Here is a 23,447-nt window from a genome sequence, read left to right as displayed (position 1 = left end):
CACATCACTAAATGTAATCAACAGATATTCCTCCTTTATAAGAAACATATTAACATTTCTGCCTTCCCCACATAGGGTGTGAGCTTTTATGGTGCGAATTTATTTAAGGCACAAACATTTTCCATCAGCTAGCGTAGGAGGTGGGTGGGACCTCATGATTTCCACAAGGAGACATTCCATTGAATTAAAAGATAAACCAAATTCAGAACCTGTTAGGCTCTTTCAAATTCAGCATGTACATCATATCACAGCCTCCTGTTAGGAAAAAAAAAAAGATCAAAGCACAGACTGATTGTTATTTGCAACAGTCCTGAAGTCTACAGTGCTTATCAATGTGAAACTCTCATAGTTCTCCCATTACAAATGAGTAGCATATGCTATTCATAAAACTGACAAAAGTCGACAGACGTCGTCATCTCAAGAGCTTTAATCATACATAGAAATTTAGTTCAACAGTACCATTCAATTAGAATGTTTTAGCAGTATGTATATTTAGTGTAAAGAGCATTGTTTTTTTTTCCTTTTTCTGATGAGGAATATCCACAAGGATGATAGAAGCTTTCAGAAATACACCAGAGATTGAGAGAGAGAGAGAGAGCAGAAAAGAGACTGAGTACATGACTAAGTTGTAACACCTCAGACTACATTTTTTAAACACCTCAAAAGGCGACATTTATCTGTGGTTTATGTACCAGTGTCCATCCTACTTGATGCTTTTTTTTCCTTTTCATTTTAACTGAAGAGCAGCAGAGCCTTGAATGCTTTCAGAAACTAAAACAACTGGCGCGAGCTCGGTTTGATCAATGCCCTATGATGCAGAAACTCCTAGCAGTTTTATATGACACCTCCGGTTGACCTAATCAAAGTGGTGGGTCGGGTTGTTGACACTGCTTCAGAGACAGGCGGGGTGGGGTGAGCATGAGTGGAGGACATTACTGCAATCGAGTGTCATATTATAGGCATGAAAAGAATCAACCACATCCATCTATCAATTCACCCATTTCTCTATCCATACATCCATCCATCGATCCAAACATCCAACCTATCAGAAAACACCACCATGAAACATACTGTATGTGCTGTTTGTGCTATCTTAGAAGCGCCACAACAACAATTCCAACCAGCTAAAGTCCCAAGCAAAAAAAAAAAAACATAACATGTACAAGACAGAAGGTGGAACAGATAATTGGCCTACAAATCCCAGAAGCGATTATTTTTTCAGTCCATCCATTCCATTTAAGAGTAGTTAAGTAACGCCACGTGTGGATTTGGCAGGCGGCTAGCTTCATTGAGGGTCAGCCGCCGTCTTGTTTCCTTCCCCTCTAAAACTTTTGAAGCTGCTTCTTTTGTGGAGTTGGTAAAGAGTAACAAACTTGACTTCCAGAGCTGGTAATGATGGAAGCTGCTGTTGCGGTAGCGTCGTGGCATTCAGTGGGTGCGCTCGCGCGCAAAGACAGAGACTGTGTTGCGTTAAGGCTGGGAGGGAGGCTGCTGTGCTGCTGCGTGCTGCGACATAGCTGCCGGGGAGGACATGGACTGGACCATGGGCTGGGCTGGTGGGGGTAGCGGAGGCTGAGCCTGCTGGGCCCCTGAGTGCGTGTTGGGGGAGGGTGGGGGCGTTGGACGTTTGAATTTGTCAGGGCTGGTGCTTCTTCTTGGGGAGGGCCTCTGTTTGAGAGAGAGAGAGAGAGAGAGAGAGAGAGAGAGAGAGAGAGAGAGAGAGAGAGAGAGAGAGAGAGAGAGAGAGAGAGAAAGAGAAAGAGAAAGAGAAAGAGAAATAAATATCTGTCATTATCTCTCATCTTGTATTGTATAATTCAACTGTATAGCAGCATTTTAAACCTTGTGGTAAACTGAGGTGTTCGGGGTTATTCAGTCCAACCATCAGGTGAAGATATTTGCATATGGGCATTTTGTTTTAGGCAGATACAGCTAGAAAGAGAGGGAATTGTAGCAGTCATTTTGGTTCTGGTTTGTTTCTGAAGGAAAATAAGATTGAGTGGCGAGGTTACTCAGTCATGTTTCCCCCACTGAGCTATTGGTCATGAACTGACAACTGCAATTTCAGTCACAGGAATGGAAAAAAGAAAAGAAAAAAGGGTTTCAGAGAAAAATTAATCTGTCTGAGGTTCTGATCTCCCAGACAGTTATTTCCCTGTTTTAACTGCTGGGTGGGCTGAGTTGTGACGGCAGAGATGTGGTCTGTACTGTCCCAATTGCAAAGAATACCAGAGTGGGGGGAAATAAAAGACAGAGATATACAATAGCAGGGAACAGTCTGGGAGTTTTGTCAAAAGTTTAAAAACTAGCCACTGTAAAGCAAATACAGAGAAGCTGATCACACTAAAGTGGTAAACTAAAACTGGCGTTACCCTAAATGTGTTCTCAAAAACGCGCCAACATTATAACAGTGAGACAATTCATAATAGACATTCTTTTCAGAGCAGCCATCTTGACAGGAAATAGGTGGGTAATTGCAGGTGTTACCAATCACAGTAATTAGGGTTCAGCCAACAGAACAATAGCAGCACCGTTTGACCTGAATGGGATTGAACCTTAATTAGTATCATTGGTAAGACCTGTGTTTACAATTTCACTATTTCAAAAAGTAGTTTCTGGAAAACAAAACTCCACAAGGTCTTACCTCTAGGAAACTGACTAATTCCTAAACCTTTTTCTAAATATTGCAGAGGTTACTCAATGTTTCAGTAAAGACTCAGGTCACAATGATCTGTTCTCATGAGAATATGTGAACGAGACAGAGACATTAACTTAAAACCAACAGACAGCCATGTGACAAACAGCAAAACAAAGTACTATTTAAGAGAAGCAAGCAGAAAACTATACAATACAACTGGTATACTAACTATATCCTGCATGTTTGGCCTCTTGGTGTTGACTGGGAGTTGAATATCACCAACAGGGTGGCTGAACTTCATTAGTTTAGAAGGCGTCTTGAAACCAAATTAAATAATTATTAGTAAGACAAGGTAAACCATGAATAACAATAACCTAATTTGACACACTGTCGATGTAGGTGTTCAGTCAAGTGAAACTAAGAACACATTGGTTGGTTACAAGAAAGATGATAATGGATTGTGACTGTGGTATGGAATATTATAATAATAAAATGTTAATAAAGATATAAATGTGACTCAAATAAGGTGTGTTGACTCAGTTATCAGTTATTTAATTAAACAGATACATAGACAGCCAACTGGACCTTGAGACATTTATGGATCTAGTATCAATATAAGACTTTTATCTGTGAAATAACAATATCTGTGTCAAGATCAAGCCAGTTTTCTTTGGCAGGTTTGCAACATGTTCACACCCATGTTGGGTGAACAGTGTAGTACGTGTAGCCCTTTTTTGTTTGTTGGTATACATAAAAAGGACTGTGTTGGGGTCATAATGTAGTCATAATGTTTTATTTGATCTATAGTCACCTACCTGAAACTCAAGGTGACTATATGTATACACATGCAGTCCTGACATTGATCACTGGGTGGAACATTAGAGTGGATGGAAGTGCATATATAGCTAAGCTCCAGGTGATGAGAATCAGGTGTGTGGAACAGGAAGCAAACAATTTCTGCATGGCTGGCGTGCTTGAGTCTGAATTTGCTTAAAGGAAAAATCATTGTGATTGAAAATGGACAGTGCTGCTACCTATCTATGCTATGGTGAACATGTGTATGCCAAACTGTGAATAAATGGATCGCCGAATCCAAAGACTTCGTACTGGAAGTTGGTTTCTTTTTATACCACAACACACGTCCAGAATAAGTTCACCCTGTTCGGCCCTCAGTGGCTTACTTAAGTACATTGGTTTTACAGCTGAAAGACAGCAGTTAACCTCAGTCATTGTTTCATTTTGCATCTAATATGTTGTAGTACAGAAATAAAACTTCCCCATTAGACAGACATTGCAAACTTAAAAGCAGCGCTGCAAATTTAACAACAGAAAAAGCATCCTATATGCTCTTATTCATCAATTCTATTAACAGCACCCCTGGTAAAATATAAAAATGACTTTTGTCTATTGCCAACCTGTATTTTGACATTTAAAATTGGAGCAGCTAATATTTTTATTAGATCTGCTATGTCTTTGAACTAAATAGTTGAGTCCTGGGTTGCAAAATCCAGACAACTACAATAAATCCTAGTACAGTCACAATTTGGCAGATGTCTGGTTGAGGAGATGTGGGTGGATGTTACTTACCGCTACTGCGTGAGAGGAGCTTCCATGGACGTGCAGGGCGGGGGTGTTGTAGTGGGAGATGGCAGCTCTGGACAGTGTTGCTGGAGGGGTGAAGCCAACTGTGTGGCTACCATATGAGAGGCCTGTAACAGAGACAGGAAAACACATACTGTATGTACCTTTGTTTCAAGTCATTATATTTATATTTTATAAATTCAAGTCTGGTTGTTGAGGCACTAAGTACTGCTATTTCTCTACTTAACATCAGATCTAGATTTACTGCTAGGTGAACGCAATTTGTACCTGGCTGACAGAACATAACACCAGCAGTGCTTTGGCACCTGATGTCCGACTTCATCACTGTGCAAACATTTAGGCTGTAATCTGATATCTTGCTGACTCACGCCAAACATGATTGGGCGGACCTGGAATGGCTCGATTTCGTTTTGCATTGTATTCGGACTCTAGTCTTAGCCTAGCTCCTAGTGTAATAATAATTCACTGTCCAATACTGAATTTTTATAAACAATTACTGTCTTTCATAAATTCTAATCAGAACGAAATGTATTGCTGTTAGGTAAGCATTTGTTATGCAAACATGACTTTTTATGATTCTCCTGAACAGAAACAATGGATTTAATTGGACACAGAGTGGGGGAAAACTTTTCACTGCCATCTAGACTGGGGATTTGTTCATGGTTTTACTGACCTTTACGAGTTCAATGTCAATTATTGTTTGTTCCAGATTTGACACAAGATATGACAGATTATAACGGTAAGCTTTGTTATAAAGATAAAGCTTGTCTGCTGGCAACAATTCATATGAATTGATATCAAAGGTTCATTTTATTGCTGTGTTTGCTGTTCTCCTTTTACGCAATACATTCTGCTGAACAGTGTATTACCTGGACAGTGGCCAACTGAAATGTACCTACCAGGTGATATTGGTCGGCTGGAGCTTGGGGATGGGGTGTAGGGGATGGGGCTGGACACAGTCCTTGCTCGCAAGCCCTGTGCAGACATCTCGTTGAAGTATCTGAAAGGAGGAAATGGCCACCTTATGAAACTTCAGTTGATTTCTACATCAATGAGGATCATTCGTAATAAACCCTTAAAATGAAATGTGAAAAGCTTCTTTATGGCTTTTTAAAATTTGTGTTTAAAAGTTAAAATTAAGCCTAACTGGTATGTGAGGCAAACATGAAAATAAGCCAGGGATCCCAACTAACTCTTTCACCACCATCCCAAAAGTCACAAGGGGAAGTGTAAAATAGTTCAACAGCAGCCACACCAACATGGCTGCCTACAGACTTTTTTGTTTATCGGGCTGTGAGTGCATGCATTGGCTTATGCCGATTATCCCAGAATGCCACAGGCTGGAGTCAAATCCATAGTCACTGCAGCAAGGACTCAGCCTTGGTACATGGTGGGGCACCAGCTCTACCAGGTGAGCTACCAGCGTGCCCCAGTCTGATTCCTTTTCAGTTACATCAGGATAACACAGATGGAGTAAATTCAAATTAAGCTACTTCTTATCATTTTGATTGCCTATGTTAACACTGGTGCCTGGAGCAAACTTAGGAGCAAACTTGGCAGCAATGGCTTGAATCAAAACTGCATGGCAGTACTAAACATTCAAAACATTTATTTTATTCACAAAGAAAGTCCATACATAGACTGGCTATTGGAAGAGCAACTGTTTTGAGCTGAGGTGGCGCACATGCCTGCTGTCTTTTGCATCATTCCATCATCATTGTTCTTTCAACTTTTCATCCGCTCATCCAATCAGAAATGTCAGCAGTATAAATGGCCAATGGAACCAAATACCTCCCCAGCCGCTCTGCAAAATTATACTCATGTACACAAGTGACGCCATTCACTGCAATTAAATCTCACTTGATTTACTGAGATTTTGAACCACAGTGTTAAGTTATTGTGACCATTACTGTAATCTGGCTAACTGTGTGTCCCATTCTCTACCTCTCATCGTCCATCTCCAGACTGGATTCACTCTCCGACAGTTGTCTGCACAGAGCCTCCCTGCGCTCCATTTCTCTCTGAAGCTTTCTCTGCAGCCGGATGTTCTCCTCCCTCATGTGTCGCTCCTCCTCTATGTACTGGGCACGCTTCTCTGTGTCTGGGAGGGGGACACATAACAAATGACATCAGTTGACATACTGGCTGCTGTATATGAAGTCCATTAAAACACAAAATTGTTGCTCTTGTAAAATCTATCTAAAAACAAATCCCCTCTAAAGACCTCCAACAGCAACCGACTTTTACAGTACAATGTTTTCTTTTCAAAATTCTGTGTCAAAAAATATAGTGAAAGTGTGTCAATACTGATATCCACAAACAGTGGATTATAGGACTAGCAATATCATATTTTTTTCAATAGCAATACTGTCTTGCTACTTGACTCAACTTCTCAGAAGATGTAAAATGGTTGGACTGACAGCTCCCTCTAGTGGCAAAAACAAAGTATAGCCAGCATGTGTTTTGATTAATCTCCATTAATTCGTTAAAAACATTAAAATGGACCAACACTTGTTAGTGTTATTTACTTCATCATAATTGTGTTTAATCCTATGTGCTTTAATAGATCCTATAAAACATGGAAAGCTGTTTTCAATGTGCCAACAAACACAGTTGATAATGTAGTAGCCCAATATGGATTCCACCTCCTTGTACCGAACCCTATATTTTTATGAAGTTATGAAATTAAGCGTTCATCCAAAAGACAAACTTGGCACATATTTCTCTGTAAAAGTTGGCCATAGCCTGTGACCAAAAAATAAAATGTCTATGATGTCATTTCATTAACATGTTACATGCATTACTTAAGTTGTGGGATAGGCAAGATCCAGATAAAGTACAGTTGTTTTTAAAACAACTTAGTATCATAGGATTAAGAGTAACATTTTATTTACTGGCTACATTTGAAAAAACTAAGAAAAACATGACACCAAGTTTAAGTATATGCAGGTGCCATGAAATTTATACCGATGTTTTATGCATTTAAAGGTAGCTCTTAGGTTCTTATATGTTGGGAGTCATTTTGAATGCACCAACAAAACAAATACTACACAACAATTCCTCTAAAGCATTCTTGAATGCACCAAGGAGACTTCTTAAAATGGTATCTGCTTGCAATTGCATTTCAACCCTTAAGTATTTTCAGGTGTAATGTGACTAGTGGGAGGTAACAAGGATGTTAACTGTGTCAGTATCCTGTTCTTTCTGCTCTGTGGAAATCAACCCATGCCTGGGTGTAGGGTGAATTTGCCCTTCATAGTGACATAGGACATCAGAGGATCGGTTTTACCAATCACATCCTTAATCAACACTTGAGGGCATCTGCCCCTTCAGAGTCCACACTCCCTTGGATCATTTGAAGTTGAGAGGCCACTTACGCTGCAGCTCAGTGGTGCGCAGGCTTTTCTTAAGCCTCTCAACTTCATTCTTCAGGAAGCGGATATGCCGCATCATGTTCTCTGGTGAGTCTATTTCCATGGAAACGTCTCTTGGGGAGGGAGGAGCTGATACAGGCTGGTCCAACTTCTCCTGGAGGATTCTAGTTCAGAAAACAAACAAACCACATGGTTACTTGAATTCAACAACAGAAAGTATGGGCAAGCTTTTTAAAATACTTTTTTAGACCCCAGGCTTTACATGAGCAACGTCAGCCTATCACCTGTATATGAGAGATTTACTTAATTCTAAAAAATGAAAACTTAACATTTTCTCGTTTGCAGCATCCTCAGATTTAAATGGACTTATTTGAAATGACTGACAAATTACACATATAATCATGCCCTCAGGAGATAATTATGTTCGAAAACATTACCCTGAAAATCAGAAAGCTACTGTTAGTCATCATTTTACTCTGCATCATAAGTGAAGCTCAGTCACTTGTTTTCGGTGACAGGCACATCTTATGTGTGCAACTGTCAGAGAAAGAAAAGGGGCAAGAAATATAGGGTATATATACCCATTTTCAAACATATCGGAATCACCTAATTTAAAAACCTTGTTGATTTGCAGTGATGGCATATCTAACAGGGTTATGAAAGTGTACTGTGAGTAGTTTTATACATTGTATGTCACAGCCAGTCAGAGGTTTCAACTAGTGCTGACACTATTAGCCAATTTATAGATTAGTTGACCAATGTTGGTGAGATGTGGCTACAAGATCTAGAAAATGTAACTGTTTTAAAAAATGTTTAACTTTGATACTAAAGTAAAATAACTGGAAAATAACATGTGCAGTGAGAACTTGTTCTTCTTTTCTCACTTTTTATAGATTAAATAAAGATATAGATTTATAAATTGAAAATGATCAGTCGCAGCTATATTATTCAATAACATAATTTCAATAGTGACACTCAGTAAGTTTTGTCCCTTTGGTTAATACCACTGAAGAGATTTTGAAGCCCTACCCATAAGGAGCTGATTAAAAAAATGTCTGCAGTATCTAGATACTGAAGTGGTTAACACACATAATATGATAATTCCACACCTTTTCTCAGCCTCCAGTTTGTCCATTCGTTTCCACAGTCTATTGACCAGGGCTTCTTGTTCCTGCTCTAATGTGTTCTCAAGATCTATTTTCTCCCGCCTCAACTGAAAAATAAAAGGAAGAGCAGAGAGTGACAGTCAGAGATACAAAAACCTTGACGTTGAAGAGTATTCATGGGACTGCACACAAATACCCAGTGCTGCAAACCCAAGGACTCTGTGCAAGTAAGCTTCTCTTTCATAGTACTGCAGTCCCTATGCTGGCAGAGAAATGACAATGTAGGATTGTCTATAGATATTTCTTAATGCCAACTGATATAAAATGACCCCAAAGCTAAAAAAACTGCTTATTAATATATCTGTGTTGAAATTAAGTAATTTTTTTGGTAAAGATGCCATTTGATTACTCCCCCATTTGGACAAAATACACAGTGGTGGCAGTACACAAGCATCACACTGACACATACATTCATGAGTGAGCAGCAACAACAAATAAAATGCTTGGCCCACACGTCCACAGAAAAATCCTGTCAGAGCATAGAAAAATGATGAAGTGGTTCGGCACACATGGGTTTGACCCAGCCACAGACCAAAATGTTCTTTCCAGTGAACATTCAGTGGGAAGAATTAAGGACGGTGAAATTTTGGTATGCCACACTAATACAATAACTGGACACACAAGTTCAGGGATTTGGTGTTCCACACTGTATGCAGAAATTTTGGTCTGCCACAATGAGCATACCTGTTCCAGGGTTAGCTGCTTTGAGATGGTTTCATTCTCCATCTTCTTGATCTTTTTCATGAGCTTGTTAACCTGGAACTCCTGTTCCTGCTCCAAGTGCTGCTCCAACTCTGCCTTCTCATGCTGGAGCTAGGATGGAAAAGGGGAGGGTAGTGCATGGACAGAGGAAAAAAAGAGGAGGTGGATGAAACAAGAGAGATGAAAAAGAAGGGAAAAGAGCAAGAGCACAAGAAGAGACTCATGGTGAGTCACATCAAAACTATTTGATGACCACAGTGAACAAACACACTGGTGTTGGATTATTTAGATTACACATTGAGAGTATAGCAAAACATGAACCCAATGTTACAATTCTATCAGATTCATGGTTAAACTTCTCAAAAGAATAAACAGTGTAAAATCATGATTTGGCAACCAAAGTAACCACCTTTGGCAGCTCACCAATACAAAGAAAGGGTGCGGCTCAGCAGTGATTCAAATGGCACGATTGTGTGATGAATTATATAAGTGATTACTCATTATGGGGAAAGGGATGCAAATTCATTTACAGGAAAAGAAGGAAAAATAACCATAAACAAATAACCAGAACACCTTAAAACAATGCAGTTTGTTTAAACTTGCAGTGATTGCATTCACACAGAGTTGGGTGCTTTGTGGTATCCTGGCTGACAGTAAAGGCCACCAAGCTTTTGCCACACCCAGTGCAGCCATTTTTCTTCTAATTAACACAGTAACAATTTTAGGAATTGTTTTGATAATGTGCCTCCATATAACCAATACAACTACCAGCTACTGTGTAACAGGCCTCCACCCTACTGTACTGTGTATTGAGAGGCAATATAAGTGTTCATTTTCTATGGACACCTTGCAGAGACATTTTGTCCCACTTGGGTTCTTCTGTCCTTCAAGCAGAGTGTGTCTGTAAGCAACACCAGACCAATGGCAATGTGATTATGTGTGTATATAGAGCACATAATGCCAACTGTCTGAATGTTTTCCCTTCATTATTCCATGGCCTAAATAGTTTATCTAAAAAGAAAACCCTACATTGGCACATTAGAAGATATCAGGAAGCAGGATGCAAGTTACATTTTACACTGACAGTGTATATAGGGCCACTGATTCATACATTTGCTGAGGCACTTGAATCATTTGGCTACTCAAACTCAAGCTACTTATGTTCAGATGACTTAAGTCTATCATCAGTAGTAATGGTGGGGAAAATGCAGGTCAGACAGAATGGTAACAAAAGTGCTTCTGCACAGGAGCATTTACAGCCACCCAGTCAAATAAATGACCACATTTGCTCAACAGTATAACACATAGCCACATGCATGCAAACACACTGTGGGCCATTTGTTAGCACCAAGTCTATGGGCAGTGGCAGACAAGTCTGTTTCATGTTAACTGAGAAGGCAAGATAACAAAAGCCCAAACAAGCCCATCTGTATAACCTTAAGCAGAGTCTGTTGAGGCATTTGCATGTGTCCCTTCCAGTTTCCCACTTCTTTACACACCAACAAACCATTAGTCAGCCTACAGCTAGCCATCGAAAGTGTGAGTGTGCGTGCACGTGCTGTGCACTCTGCAGTTGGGAAAATAAGATGTGGAAAACAGACTGAACCAAATAACCATCAGACGGGAGGAGAGTAATTTGAGAGTCATTTAGAGTAGCTAGCAGCCGCAGTGTTGAGCCATTCCAGGCTTCAGGCAAGTACCAATACAGTTAATGATAACGCACTAGCTGCTGCACACTCATACATGGGGTGGTGTGCGTAGACTCACACCCAGCAAGTTCAAGCTGAACATGCTTCACAATACTGCTGCCAACAACTTGGCATAATTGAGCACAGAGAAAAGATCTCTGTATCACAGTGCTATCTGTTAACAAGATGATAAGTCTTCTGAAAGGGTGAAAGTTCAATCGGAAGATAAGGCTACTCTCCATTTTGCCTGGTACAAACGACTTCAACCACTGAGTTAAAAATACAAATTTTCCTATCTTGTTCCCATCACTCACTTGCATGAGTTTCCTTGACAGTTCGTTGGTGAGAAATTCCTCCTCCTTCTCATAGTTGACTGCCAAAGTCTCCTTCTCCTTCTGGAGGGCCTGGATCTTCTTGAACAAGGTGTTACTGATAAATTCTTCCTCCTGCTCTGCTCTTGCTTGCTGCAGGACAAAAAGAAAACAAATGGGAGACAGTGGCAAAGTCAAACATCAGTGAACAAGATTCTTAGATCTGGCATATCAAACTGTTGGATTTTTGCATGTATCCTGATTAAATTGTAACGGCCAACAGTGCACACAGGGAGTACTGCAAAAACACAAACAAATCAACCAAAATCTGCTGCAGTGAACACCAGTGCCAGCCAAAGAGGAAGCAGAAATCTCCCCAATGACTCAAGAGATATTAGCAGGAACTGGTGACTAGAGCGAGGGGAAGAGTGAAATATGGGGGCACTAGGGGAATGTGTTGGGACAGCTACAACAGCTAGCATTACAGTGTGATGATACGTCTGTCCTTCTCAAAGCAGTCTCAAAAAAAAAAAATGTCTCCATCCTCATCCTCATTCTTCACCGACCTCAACGCTTAATTCTGCAATTGTGTTTTTGCAAGCTGGGAGGACGTGTCAGTTGTTCAAAAACAATGACAGGAACAATAGAAACCAAGCAGCTAGTTAAGCTTCACACATTTACAAAAGGGTGGACAGGGTGTATTGTGGCTGACTTGCCAATACATAAGCCTGGCATTTAGCTAGCTCGCTAAGTTTGGCCTACATACTTCTCACATATCCAACAGATCGGTTACACATTTTTATGAAGCTGAGGCTGATTAACCGAGCATGAAGACATATGACGCATCGGTCCATGCCAATGCTGCTGCTGGGGTATTTATTTTCACTGAGTTACCGTATCCGTGTTGGACGTAACGTGGTGGCAACGCGGAGCAGTGACTAACAGCAGTCCGGTAACTCGCATCGTGATGTGCCCACCTTTTTTTATTAACGCCTTTTAACTTGGCGTTAGCCGTTGAGCTAACGCTAGCAAAGATTAGCAACGCAAAGCAAAACAAAGCGAAGTATCGTTAGCTGGTCAGCCACCTAGCGTTAGCACAATGTTAGCCCGCTGGCTAAATGAGCAATATACACAACTACCGTTAGCTAATGTAATCAGAGCTAGCAAAAACCCCAGAGTGTTCAAATTAAGATAACGATCCCATGTAACACATTCACTGCGCTAACACTGACTGTTTAGCACTAAATAAATCATGCTAGCCATAGCTAACTTACTGACAAATGCAATATAATAAGTGGCGTGGGTATAGCATCTAGCTAGGTGGTTAGCTAGCTAACGTTACTCACAATGGTGACGCTAGCTTTGCGGAGGTCCCGATTCTCCTCCTGCAGGGCTTTGCACTTGAGTTTGAACGTCTCAAGCTCAATTTTAAGAACTTTATTCTCTTGTTGTAACGAGGCCAGGCGGTTCGTCAGCTCCTCCAAACGAAACTGTGAAATGACTATGCTCGGTTTTCCCGAATTTGAAGCGGAGGACGACATTGGGGTGGCCGAGCTGCTCCCCGCTCCGTCGGTGTCGCTCTCGCTTGCGCTGTCCGCCATGGCTGTGCGACAGTGTGGGGTAGGGAAGATGACGGCAGCTGCAGCGTTTGAGGAGCGCAGACAGCAGAATGGTACACCGTGTGACCTTGCTCACGCTTGTCGGCGCAGCGCCCCCACCAGGATGTCTCCAGTACCGCACAATGCATCCTTCACACATGAAACTGGAGCCTTGGTGCATCTTCATCAACGCCATCCGACGCTGGATTTACATCCGAGGAAAGGTGTGACATCCCAGACACTAAAGGCATTTTTTATTTTTTATTTTTTTGCTTAAAGGGTGTCCTGTATCATCCGTCTTTTAGAGAGGGAGAGAGTGTCAAAATGTTTAATGCTGATAATCCTAAATACATTTGTGTTTAATCATCTCTCTCATCTCATTCAACAGGGGCAAATCTTGCTTTGACTCCACGGTCACTGATGTGATATATATAATAAATAATTAGTAAGTGAGAGAATATTTCCACCTCTAGGAAAAACAAAATGCTGCAACCAATTGGACACAGTACCACTAGTATTAATATTTTATTAGTGATTAATACTGCCAGTAAATACAATTTAGCCTCATCATCATCTGCATAAAACATCCAATTCAACTGGAATATATAATGTTATTAAACCATGCATATGAGGGGCAAGACTGCTTTGAAATAACTTTTCCATTTTATGATTTATCATTAGGGGGGCTGTGACCCAGGAAGTGGAACAGGTTGTCCACTAATCAGGGGCTTTTGGTTAAATCCTAGGCTCCTCCTGTCCACATGTCCGAGTGTCCTTGGGCAAGACACTGAACTGTTTGTGAATGAGAGGCAAATTGTAAAGCGTTTTGGATAAAAGTGCTATATAAATTAGTCCATTCATTACTTATTCAGGAGAAATCCGCAATATCCTCATGGGGAACTCTTGGTGATCCAAGCATGTAAACAAGCAGCCCTGGAGAATTTTGCTCAAGGACACTTTGGTCGGGAAGAAGCACATAACTCTGGTTGAAGGCGAGTGTCTCTCATGACACAACTACTCTGCTGCCATTACATTACTTACATAATAAAAAAAAATGTTCAAGGACACAAAGACAAGAACAGAAACAATTGTATTGCGAAATCAATGCATTTTATTTTTTTTTTATTTTTAGATAGATTTTTTTTTAAAGACGTCTGAAACATTTGTGGTGGCATCATTGCTGCTATAGCCTCTAAAAGACCTTGAATAACCAAAGTGCTAGAATAGTTACATTTTCAATGGCTTCACTCTGTTAGTAAGAATTGTACATCAAAAAATCTGCTCAGGTGAAAACACATATCAAACAAAATTGACAAAAAATTGATAGTTCAACCATATCAAAGGATCTTCTACCCCCTGATTGACATAGTAGTATAAGGGGATGTGGTACAGCACCCTACCTGACTTCCTTTAACCCCTCCCCCCACCCCCAAAAAAGTTACATAGTTTTCATGTCCACAGCATAGACATCAGCATACTGAGCCATCGCACCAGTAGAACACCACACTTGAACTACATGGGCATCTAATGAAAACCAATACAAAGATAATTCCTAATGTCATGTAAAGTAAAATTTTTTGCCAATGAGCTAGTGAAAACAATTCTATTCGACACTGCATATACAGACTCTCAAGCCTAAAAAGATCACACAGTTTCAGAGTTAAACACAATTTATTTAATGCTTAAATAATTGTTTTTGACCATCCAGTGTTTTTGTCATACAATATGCTATTTAGAGCTACAATCAAATAATGTCTTTATGTGTCCTTAATGTGAGTAGGTTTTAAATGAAGGAAATACTTCACCAAAAAAATCCAAAATGAAATGCCCCAGTTTTCCTTAAATACCACAGCAGCCGTTAGAAAACCAAATTGACACACTGCTAAAATGATTACAAACAGTCTAACAGTGTACAGAGACTCCTACACCTTATAGCCAATACGCACAATACAGTTATAATTTTACAGCGAGCCAGCTTACTAGCATTTACATTCAGATTATTTCGTTCTTGTAGCAGAAGCTGCCCTCCGGTTCCACATAGACAGACAAGACATCACACTCTCGAGAAGCTATAGTACTTTTTTTCATCCTCACCCCAACATGATAAATGTTTTAATGGTATCCTTTTTCAGTTTAAAATATAAAATCGGTGACAAATGTTAGGGCTATATGTGTACACGGATAAAGGGTTTTATTTGTCATGTGAATACAGTGATTGCAAACTTGTAAAAATTGTACTTAAAATAATGTGAACAGCATGCATGAAAATATGAGAACTCTGAAAGGCTGCTTTTTGTAGGATTAGATCCATTCCCACTTTGGGAATTACTGAAATTTGATTTTCTGGAAATTTCCTCTGTTAAAATCAAACCAGCTTTTTTTCATGTACAAACATTATACCTGCTCTAATAATTAATTATACAAGAACCTGTGAAGTTACACTCAAATCTTTAAAAGTGGAACCGTTTCAATAAATTTTGAAAGCACTTGAAAAGGTTACTCTCCTCAGTGCGTTCTCAACCAGTAACTTACCCTTTTTTAAGATTTTTACACGTTGTAATTTTATATACAGAAAAAAGCTTTTGTGTTAGTTTAAGTTTAAAAAGGAAGAAAAAAATCCCAAAACAATTTTCATCCTGACAACAATGGGTTCAAGAAAAAACTATAAGGCGAGTGTTGAAGTTGGATCAGAAGTGTTCCATTAGATTTTTTTTTTTTTACGTGTTATTGTGTCTACTTCGTTCTTTCCACCCACCATGTGGATTGAGCTCTTGTGCCATCTTTGGTCACAGTTTGCACCTGTGTAGTTGTCAGTAAGGGTGTCTTTTTTGTTTTCACAACAAACGATGCTCCTCACAAACACCGGTGGACCGATGGCACGTATTGTTTCACACAAAACCGGAAGCAGAATCATTGTCCACGGGTCCACCACAGTCAGAAAGTGAGAAGCCTCCCGGTCCTTTGATTGACAGGAGGTGAGTTTTTCATGCTCATGCGTAAGTCAGAAGGGTCGACTCCTCTCACGTGAAAACCATTTGTTTGAAGCAGGTAGTTGCAGACTGGAACCTTGCCTGAAGTCCTCACACAGGAGCTCTCCAGCCTTCTGAACACGTAGTCCCAGGAAACATCTGACTTGGTTCCTGTACATCTGTAAGACACAAAACAGTACGTCTCATATTGTAGCACATTTAATGTTATTGTTAATGTTTAAAGATTAAGGATAATTCTGAATGCCATACATTTCCTAATATAAATGTACATTATCTTTAAAGGAAATATTATCTCTACATAATACATTTAATTCAAAGGCTGTAACCTTTCTCTTATAAAAGACTATTTTTCTACGTGTGAAAACACTTTTCAAAGGGCAAAAAGCTGTCACGATCTCCCATTCCTTTGTATGACAAAATGACAGCATGTTAACGAGACCCGATGGTCCGTGGGTTGTTATGGTGACCTCTGTTACCATAGAAACCCTGTGCCAGACTTCACAGTAGTGCCATATTTTTTTCAAAGTCAGTTTTGTACAGATGGAATGATTCACTGCAAACATAACATAAGGGTGAACAGCAGTAGGGATTAACAGTCTGGCCGGTGGGATAACAAACTCTTTTTGGATGCTACAGTGCTATTGTGAGTTGGGGATTTAGTGGACAAAAACAGGCAATGGAGGGTATCAGCGGGGCAATATAATGCTGAGGTGTGTACTGTCACCATCAGCCCTGTTCCCTATTCACACACACTCAGTGAACACGGAGGACAGAAATGTTGCCAGAGGATAACCAGGCTCAGACATCAGTCGGCCTTTTGCCCTGAGTCTGTCTGATAGTGTGACAGAGCAACTATCTGGAGAGGTGTAAATAAGAGGAGTAGTTTGACATTTTGGAAAATACCCGTATTCTATTTCTTGCCGAGAGTTAGATGAGAAGATCGATACTACTCATGTATATGCATTAGGTACAGATCTGGAGCCAGGAGGCCATTAGCTTAGCACAAAGGCTGGAAGCACAGACACAAACATGAATAAGATTTTTTTTTTTAAATATTATTTTTTTATTATTTAGCTGAAGAGTGTCACAAGAACCGTTTATCCAACTGCCCAGCATGTATCTGTGCAGCATATCCATTGGTTGCCTGGTGTTACAAGTTAATTAGCTGTGCTGTTAGGCATATTTTTGAACCTTGAGGTTCAAGAAAGTAAAGCAAAAAGTGAATGAGCACATTTGCCAAAATGTTGAATTATTCCCTTCATGGAGACTCAGATTGAGTCACTTAGAGCAGTGCACTGCAGTGCGTTGAGTATAAAATGTATAAAGTACAACTAAATAGAGTCAAGTACAAAGAAGAGAAAGTAGAGAAACAGTTGACTTGACAAGACAAGAGCTGATGACAGTACAGTAAAAATGAACAGAGAGGCACAAAACACAGAAATAGAATACAGTGTTTAAGGCAAAGCCAGTGCAGCTGTACAGCACATTAGAAACTGTGATGGAACAGTGTATGGACACATGGACAACAAAGAGAGGGGAACTATGTAAATTGTGTTACAGTGAAAGACTGTAGGTTACTGTACCTGGTAGAGCACAACCATCCCTATGAGTGGAGCTTTTTATCTCCTGACCTTCTGTCATCCTTTCGCCTGCTATTCCTTGACCCTTCTCCTTGCTGGAAAACACAAGCACACACAGAAATATAGTTCAGATGTGCTATTCTATCTTCTGATAGGAAGAAAAACAAGTTGCAACCCAACACACAGACCTGAAACAGAAAACTGAGACAAAGGAGAAAGCAAAACTTCAAGCATCTGAAACTAGAAAATGTTAGTAGTAGCTTAATTGTTAGGAATATAATTAGGAGCACACACCAACCAGACACCTGGAAGAAGAAAATGTATTATTATTATGGAAAGAGTTAGAAACAAAAGAGGCAGATTGTATTTTCACGGCAGAGTCACGGCACTCATTAGTCACACTGTTGACTAATCGGTTAAAAAGACCATTAAAACCACACAGTCATGAGCCTAGTCAGCATCCTCTTTGTTATGCAAACACAATAGACACCACAGTGTCAAAACACAGCATGCAGGCATGTACTTCAAATGCTGCATTTACGTTTTTTTTTTGTCTAGAAGAGAGATAATGAGGACAGTTATTCCAAATCAGTTCATCCAGTGAGTGTTAATGAGAATATCCCTGCACCGCTGTAAAACATGACCAAATCTAACTGATCCTTTTATTAACTTGTTTGACTTAAAGCTGCACTCAAACAAAAGTGAAATGTAACTTCAATATGTGTTATCAGTAAACTGTGCTGTGTAACCCTAATTTCCCTCTTAATATTCCTCTTAAATTAGCTTTAAAGTTAGGAAATGTATTTTATTCACATGTTCAACAATGTCACATAGTGTATACATCCTGTATCTGCTTGTTCCAACACTTCAGCTCACACTGAGTCAAATATTTAAACCATCAAGGACATCACGCTCTGATCTTATGGATAGACCATATGGAAATATTCTCCAGATTTTCTGTGTAGACATATTTCAAATCTTTAGAAACTGTTTTAGTAAAAACATTACTTGGTAACAGACTATGAGTTTTAGATTCATTTAGAGACATTTAGATAAGATACAATACTCTTTTTCTTACTGCCCCATTGATTTAGGCCAATAAATTAGGTGTTTTTTAAGTCTTGCCCAGTGCAGCTTTAAGCCTAACTTAAACATTAGTTGTTAACCTCCCACCAAAGTACTCCTACAACAGTTTAAGGGTATCTTCATGCCAACCTCTGACCCGTCTTCCTGCAGAATGGGACTATGCTGAAGATCTTGATGCCACCTGTCACCTCCTTGGTTTTCTGGTGTGGGAGTAGACACCCGCCGAATAACCTTCCTGATTACCTGCCCGAGGCAGAAGGATGTCGACAAAGGAGGAAAAGGAGGAAAAGCTCTGATGGTGTCTGCTTTTACAGTATATATTCTCCGTGTGTCATTTCAGAGCTGAATGGGAAATTAAGTTATACGTTACTTTTCTACTGATGAGGTTACCATCTTGGTCCAGGTAGTGTTCCTCTGTCATAGACTCGCCTGGAATATTCTTCGCTTGTTCTCCCTGCAAACGTTTGTGGTTAGCACATGAATAACGGCTCAGAAATGGCGAAAATTATAAAACAATCCTTCCACCACCACCACCACCACCACCACCATCACACTGAAAAAACAACTCAAGAGAGAGATTCTCCATGTCAGAAAGAGGCAGAGCACTAGGTTAGTCTCCAAAAAGTCAATGTAAACACCATGGCATGAGGTACCATCAACTGAGGCTTGATAGGCATCTACACAAACATATTCATGAACACGCAAAGAGAGTAGAACTATCAGAACACCAAGCAATACCACTACGATGCACACCAGACTGACCGGTCTAAACTAAATCAAACCCAACCAAACCAAAGCAAACCAAGGCTCAGCCCAGCTTCTGCTCCAAGCTTTCGGGGTACCTTTAAGATCAGACGGCGTCTGAAGATTCTGGTGGTTACAGTCTGTTCTTCCTCTGAACCGGAATCTACACTAACCCGCTGCTGAGGAAGGTATTATATGGTCATTACACAAGCACATGGAGGGAGTCAGGAGGAGAAAGAAGCACATGTATAGGTATAAGAGAATTAGTTAGTGGAGGCACTTTGTTGATGTCCTTTATGTAGTTTAACTCCATGGTTGGCTGTATCAGATAAGAGAAACCTGAAATAAAACACCGAAATGTTTCTTTAGCACAAATTACACCATAGGTATAGGCGTTTCTCCTGCAATAACACAACAACAATTATACTCTACATGGTTTAAACTACTGTTTACGGTCTTTTTGTTTCATTCTATTAATTTTTATTTTTATTACTTAAAACATTACCTGGACTTTTTTCTCCGACACCAGTGCTCCCTCTTCCTTTCTGCCGTTCGATGATTCCGATGAGCCGCCCTGAGGTGAGTGCTTTGAGCTGTCGCCGTTCTGTCGGGACCTTCCTGATTCTCCCCTTGATGAGGAAGTGATGGAGTCACTAGAGTTCTCTTGGCTGTTGGGTAAGAAACACAGAATTAGGATTGTAGTTGTAGGATAACACAAAGAGCTGAAAAACAGATGAAAAGGGCAATAGGAAAGCAGTAGATTTCAAATTCAGGTTGTCATTCTGGGAGACTTCTGTTTGAGGCCTATAGTTGTATAACACTTTTACCTTTCCCGCCTGTCGAGTAGGTCTGAGCTGACACTGCGGCCTGGCGTTGGTGGTTCCACATTGACGCTGGATGAATCACTGTGCCAACCTGAAAGTGAACACACTTCTTTTTCTGCTTGTTCAACCTGATCAAGAATCTCCTCAACACTGGCCTTGGTCATCTCTTTGTTCTCCTCGTTCTCCTCTGAGCCTTCTTCTTTCTTCTCCTCCTCCAACAGAGATCCTAATGCCTCTTCTGAGACTTTTTGGTCTGTTTCTCCCTCCTCCTCTTCCTCATTGGAGCCAGAATCGCTGGGCTGTCGTTCCCCAAGTGCCTCAACCCAGGCCTGAGGGGAGAGCCGAGTTACAGCCTGGTCCTCGGCTGCCTCGTCCCCTTCCGATGTCATGCAAATATCTCTTTCACTGCCGCACAAACCTTCTTCATCCTTAAGCTGAAGTTCTCCATCTGTGTCATCCATTCTATCACCCTGGCTGACCTTTTCCTCACTGCCCCCATCGACTTTAACCTCAGGTGTTTCATCAATACACTCTTTGACAGTCTCTCCTCCCATTGTGGCACAACCTTTTTCCACTTCATACTCAATTTCTATCAGATTATGCTGTTCTTCTGACAGATTCTGCACATCTCTCATCTCCTCCACCTCACAGGCAGTCCCCTTATTCCCATCTTGAATAAAGACAAGCTGCTCATTTGTCACATCTTTCTCTTCCTCTGCCGATCCCTCCTTCTGTTCCACCAAAATGTTATTTTCCTCTGCCAACTTGGTTCTATCTTGTGTTATCATCTCACATTTTATTTCCACATTTTTAATCAAGTCCTGCTCTACCCACTTTTCCACTAAACCATTTCCCTCTGCTAAATCTGCTGCAACCATCTCAACAACCTTCTGTATTTCTTCTGTCACTTCCATTTCACCTCCTTTCAAACCTATATGCTCTTGCACCCCATTAGGGGCACCAATCAGCGCTCCTCCATCTCCCATTTGTGCTCTGTCAGGCGATGAAGGGGTAATAGATGATACTGATGAGAGTGAAGGGGAAGATGTGGAGTATGCCATGTCAATGTCTAACTCGCACATAGTGGGGAAGCAGAGTGACTTGGGCTTGTGGCTCAGCTCCATTTCATTTCTGTCCTCCTCCTCACTCAAAAGCAGCTGGTCGTTCAGAGCGATGTGGGGCTTTCTGAACTTGGAAGGAACAGGATCGGGGAGTTCAAAGGCTGGGACAGACAGGGCGAGCTCACAGGGTCTGGGGGGGCTCCTAGGGGGGCTGTCTGGCTCTCCGCTACCAGGCTCTATCTCCGGACTCCAGGGCATGGGCTGAGGCTGGGAGTCGGCCAGCAAAGGGGTGTCTGGTTCTGGGTAATGGTGGTGTTGGTGGTGGGCAAGGGTAGGGATGGGGGTGACGGGAAGTTCGGGCTCCAGGAAGTGGGGGTCAGAGTGCAGTGCGGCAGGAGACTGCAGCTCCGCTAGAATGCTCTGATAATCTGTAGGTGACAGGATGACAAATGTAGAGACATACAAGCACCGAAGCATGCCACAAAAGAAAAAAAAAACACCACTAACACATATACCATATGACGTGGACAATGGCACAAAAGCTGAAGTGTAAAGCATGTATCCAGACAACCACTAGCTAAGATTGTGATATGTCAGCAGCTATTGTATAATGTATGTCAATATCAAACATATGCAGTAAAATGTAATAAATCAATACAATGCATTTTACTGTTTGTGTTTGAAATGTCATATTCAACACAATAAAAAATTATAAAATATTAAAAATATATAAAGAAGTACATTCCAATTGACAGTAATCATAAAAGAAATGTCATATTTATAAGTAGTTGTTTGATTTCCAGTGAGTGTTTCAGCAGTTGTGATGAGGTAAGACATTGAAAGTGGGACACATTAGTGACATAAGGCCATATTAATCATGTAGCGTGGGATGTGATGAGTGTAAGATATTAATGTTTGCCAGGGTGTTCTGTTACATGCTCACATGAGATATTTGACAGATGAGAGATGCGACAAGGAGCAGGGGAAGAGAAGGAACAAGATAAAGAATAGAGCATGCTAAATTAATATTTCCATTGTGGAAGGGTCAGTGTGGGTTTGGGTGGGAGGTGGAGGGACGGAGGGCGCACAAGTACACTGGCAAGCTGGACAGGGAGACAGGGAACGGAGAGGAGGGGAAGAAGGACTGGGGCTAGGACAACGGGACCCAGACGGAGAGACAGGAGGGAGAGTATAAAAGGAGAGAGGGGAGACTGGGCGGGAGGAGGAGGCCAGGCCTTGGGTCACTACAGAATCTTTGCTTGGTGAGGCGATGACAGAAGGCGAGATCCTGCCTGAGGGTGAGGAAGGGATGGGCGAAACAGGTAAGGTAATGGATTCAGATTGGTCAGCACTCGAGGAAGGTACGGGTGTGAGGTTGGTGGGTGTGGTTGCAGTTTTGGAGGGGGTATGACAGGACAATGTGTTTCGTTCTGCTTGTGAAGGGTTTGGAGTGGTGAGTATGGGGGAGGCCGGGGCAGAGGTGGGAGAGGACGGGACAGGCGTGGGTGAAGAAGGAATGGGTGGCGGAGAGTTAGCAGCAGATGAGGGAGGTACAGGTGAGGTGATGAGAGGGATCGGGGAGGATGGGTGGGGAGAGAAAGGGAAGGCAGGGGACTTACGAGGGTCAGCATGGGAGCATTGCGTGATGAGGCATTGGGGAGGAGGGGAGAGGAAGTTGGACTGTGTTGGTTCAAATGCGGCTGGAGGTGCCAAGTCTTTGAGTGAAATGGAGGACTCATAACTCGGAGAGCGGCGTGAGGAAAAGGGGCGTCCCTGAAGTGCTGTAGTGGTTGCGAGGGGAGTGGGTGGGGGTGTTGGGGTCGGAGTTGGAAAGAAGGGGCTGGGGGTCTGCAGCATGAAGGCAGCTTCAGTGCTTCTGGGAGTTAGAGGGATAATTATGCAAACTATGGGAAAGGAATAAAGCAAGACATATGAAGAAGAGATAAAAAAAAAGGAAAAAAAAGTGAATTGGAGAAAGAGGAAAACAATACATAAAAGATTGTTTAATGTGAAACATGCTTGTACAACAAGACAATGAATGAATAAGATGACTGTGGGATGTGTGGAGGAGGACACACGTGAG

The 23,447-nt window shown here is 41.2% G+C and overlaps 2 protein-coding genes across 33 annotated transcripts in view; both read right to left on the bottom strand.

The window, feature by feature from the left end:
- Positions 1 to 412: 412 nt before the first annotated feature.
- Positions 413 to 13,154, bottom strand: LOC127379253 (coiled-coil domain-containing protein 6). 2 transcript variants are annotated; one of them, XM_051428631.1, is made up of 9 exons: positions 12,828 to 13,151; positions 11,485 to 11,634; positions 9,465 to 9,593; positions 8,724 to 8,827; positions 7,618 to 7,778; positions 6,185 to 6,341; positions 5,140 to 5,240; positions 4,226 to 4,347; positions 413 to 1,668 (listed from the first exon to the last, which is right to left on the bottom strand). In XM_051428631.1, the coding sequence occupies exons 1-9, from the start codon at positions 13,080 to 13,082 to the stop codon at positions 1,471 to 1,473; spliced, it is 1,377 nt and encodes a 458-aa protein (XP_051284591.1). In that variant the 5' UTR covers positions 13,083 to 13,151; the 3' UTR covers positions 413 to 1,470. The 2 variants fall into 2 exon arrangements, with proteins under 2 accessions (XP_051284591.1, XP_051284600.1); XM_051428640.1 differs by lacking the exon at positions 413 to 1,668 and adding an exon at positions 2,802 to 2,954 and having other exon boundaries at positions 12,828 to 13,154.
- Positions 13,155 to 14,167: 1,013 nt separating this feature from the next.
- Positions 14,168 to 23,447, bottom strand: part of ank3a (ankyrin 3a) — a 125,051-nt gene continuing 115,771 nt past the window's right edge. For 26 of the 31 annotated variants that reach the window (XM_051428423.1, XM_051428386.1, XM_051428369.1 and 23 more), the window contains 7 exons: positions 20,307 to 21,792; positions 19,985 to 20,147; positions 19,578 to 19,658; positions 19,106 to 19,189; positions 18,865 to 18,978; positions 17,653 to 17,744; positions 14,168 to 16,227 (listed from right to left, as the gene is read on the bottom strand). In XM_051428423.1, coding sequence (XP_051284383.1) covers positions 17,673 to 17,744; positions 18,865 to 18,978; positions 19,106 to 19,189; positions 19,578 to 19,658; positions 19,985 to 20,147; positions 20,307 to 21,792 — 2,000 coding nt within the window. In that variant the 3' untranslated portion in view covers positions 14,168 to 16,227; positions 17,653 to 17,672. The remainder of the gene's footprint in view (positions 16,228 to 17,652; positions 17,745 to 18,864; positions 18,979 to 19,105; positions 19,190 to 19,577; positions 19,659 to 19,984; positions 20,148 to 20,306; positions 21,793 to 23,447) is intronic. The other 5 variants (XM_051428432.1, XM_051428452.1, XM_051428378.1 and 2 more) reach the window with 4 other exon arrangements.

This window comes from Dicentrarchus labrax, unplaced genomic scaffold, assembly GCF_905237075.1.
Source record: "Dicentrarchus labrax unplaced genomic scaffold, dlabrax2021, whole genome shotgun sequence".
Taxonomy (NCBI): Eukaryota; Metazoa; Chordata; class Actinopteri; family Moronidae; genus Dicentrarchus; species Dicentrarchus labrax.
This window is presented reverse-complemented; position numbering and strand designations above follow the sequence as displayed.

Coding starts and splice junctions, on each gene's coding strand:
- LOC127379253 (XM_051428631.1), bottom strand. CDS start 13,082: ATGGCGGACAGCGCAAGCGAGAGCGACACCGACGGAGCGGGGAGCAGC. Junction 6,342..7,617: donor GCGCACCACTGAGCTGCAGC/GTAAGTGGCCTC, acceptor TCCCCCTCCCAG/ACACAGAGAAGCGTGCCCAG. Junction 4,348..5,139: donor CAGCCGACCAATATCACCTG/GTAGGTACATTT, acceptor TCTCTGTTACAG/GCCTCTCATATGGTAGCCAC.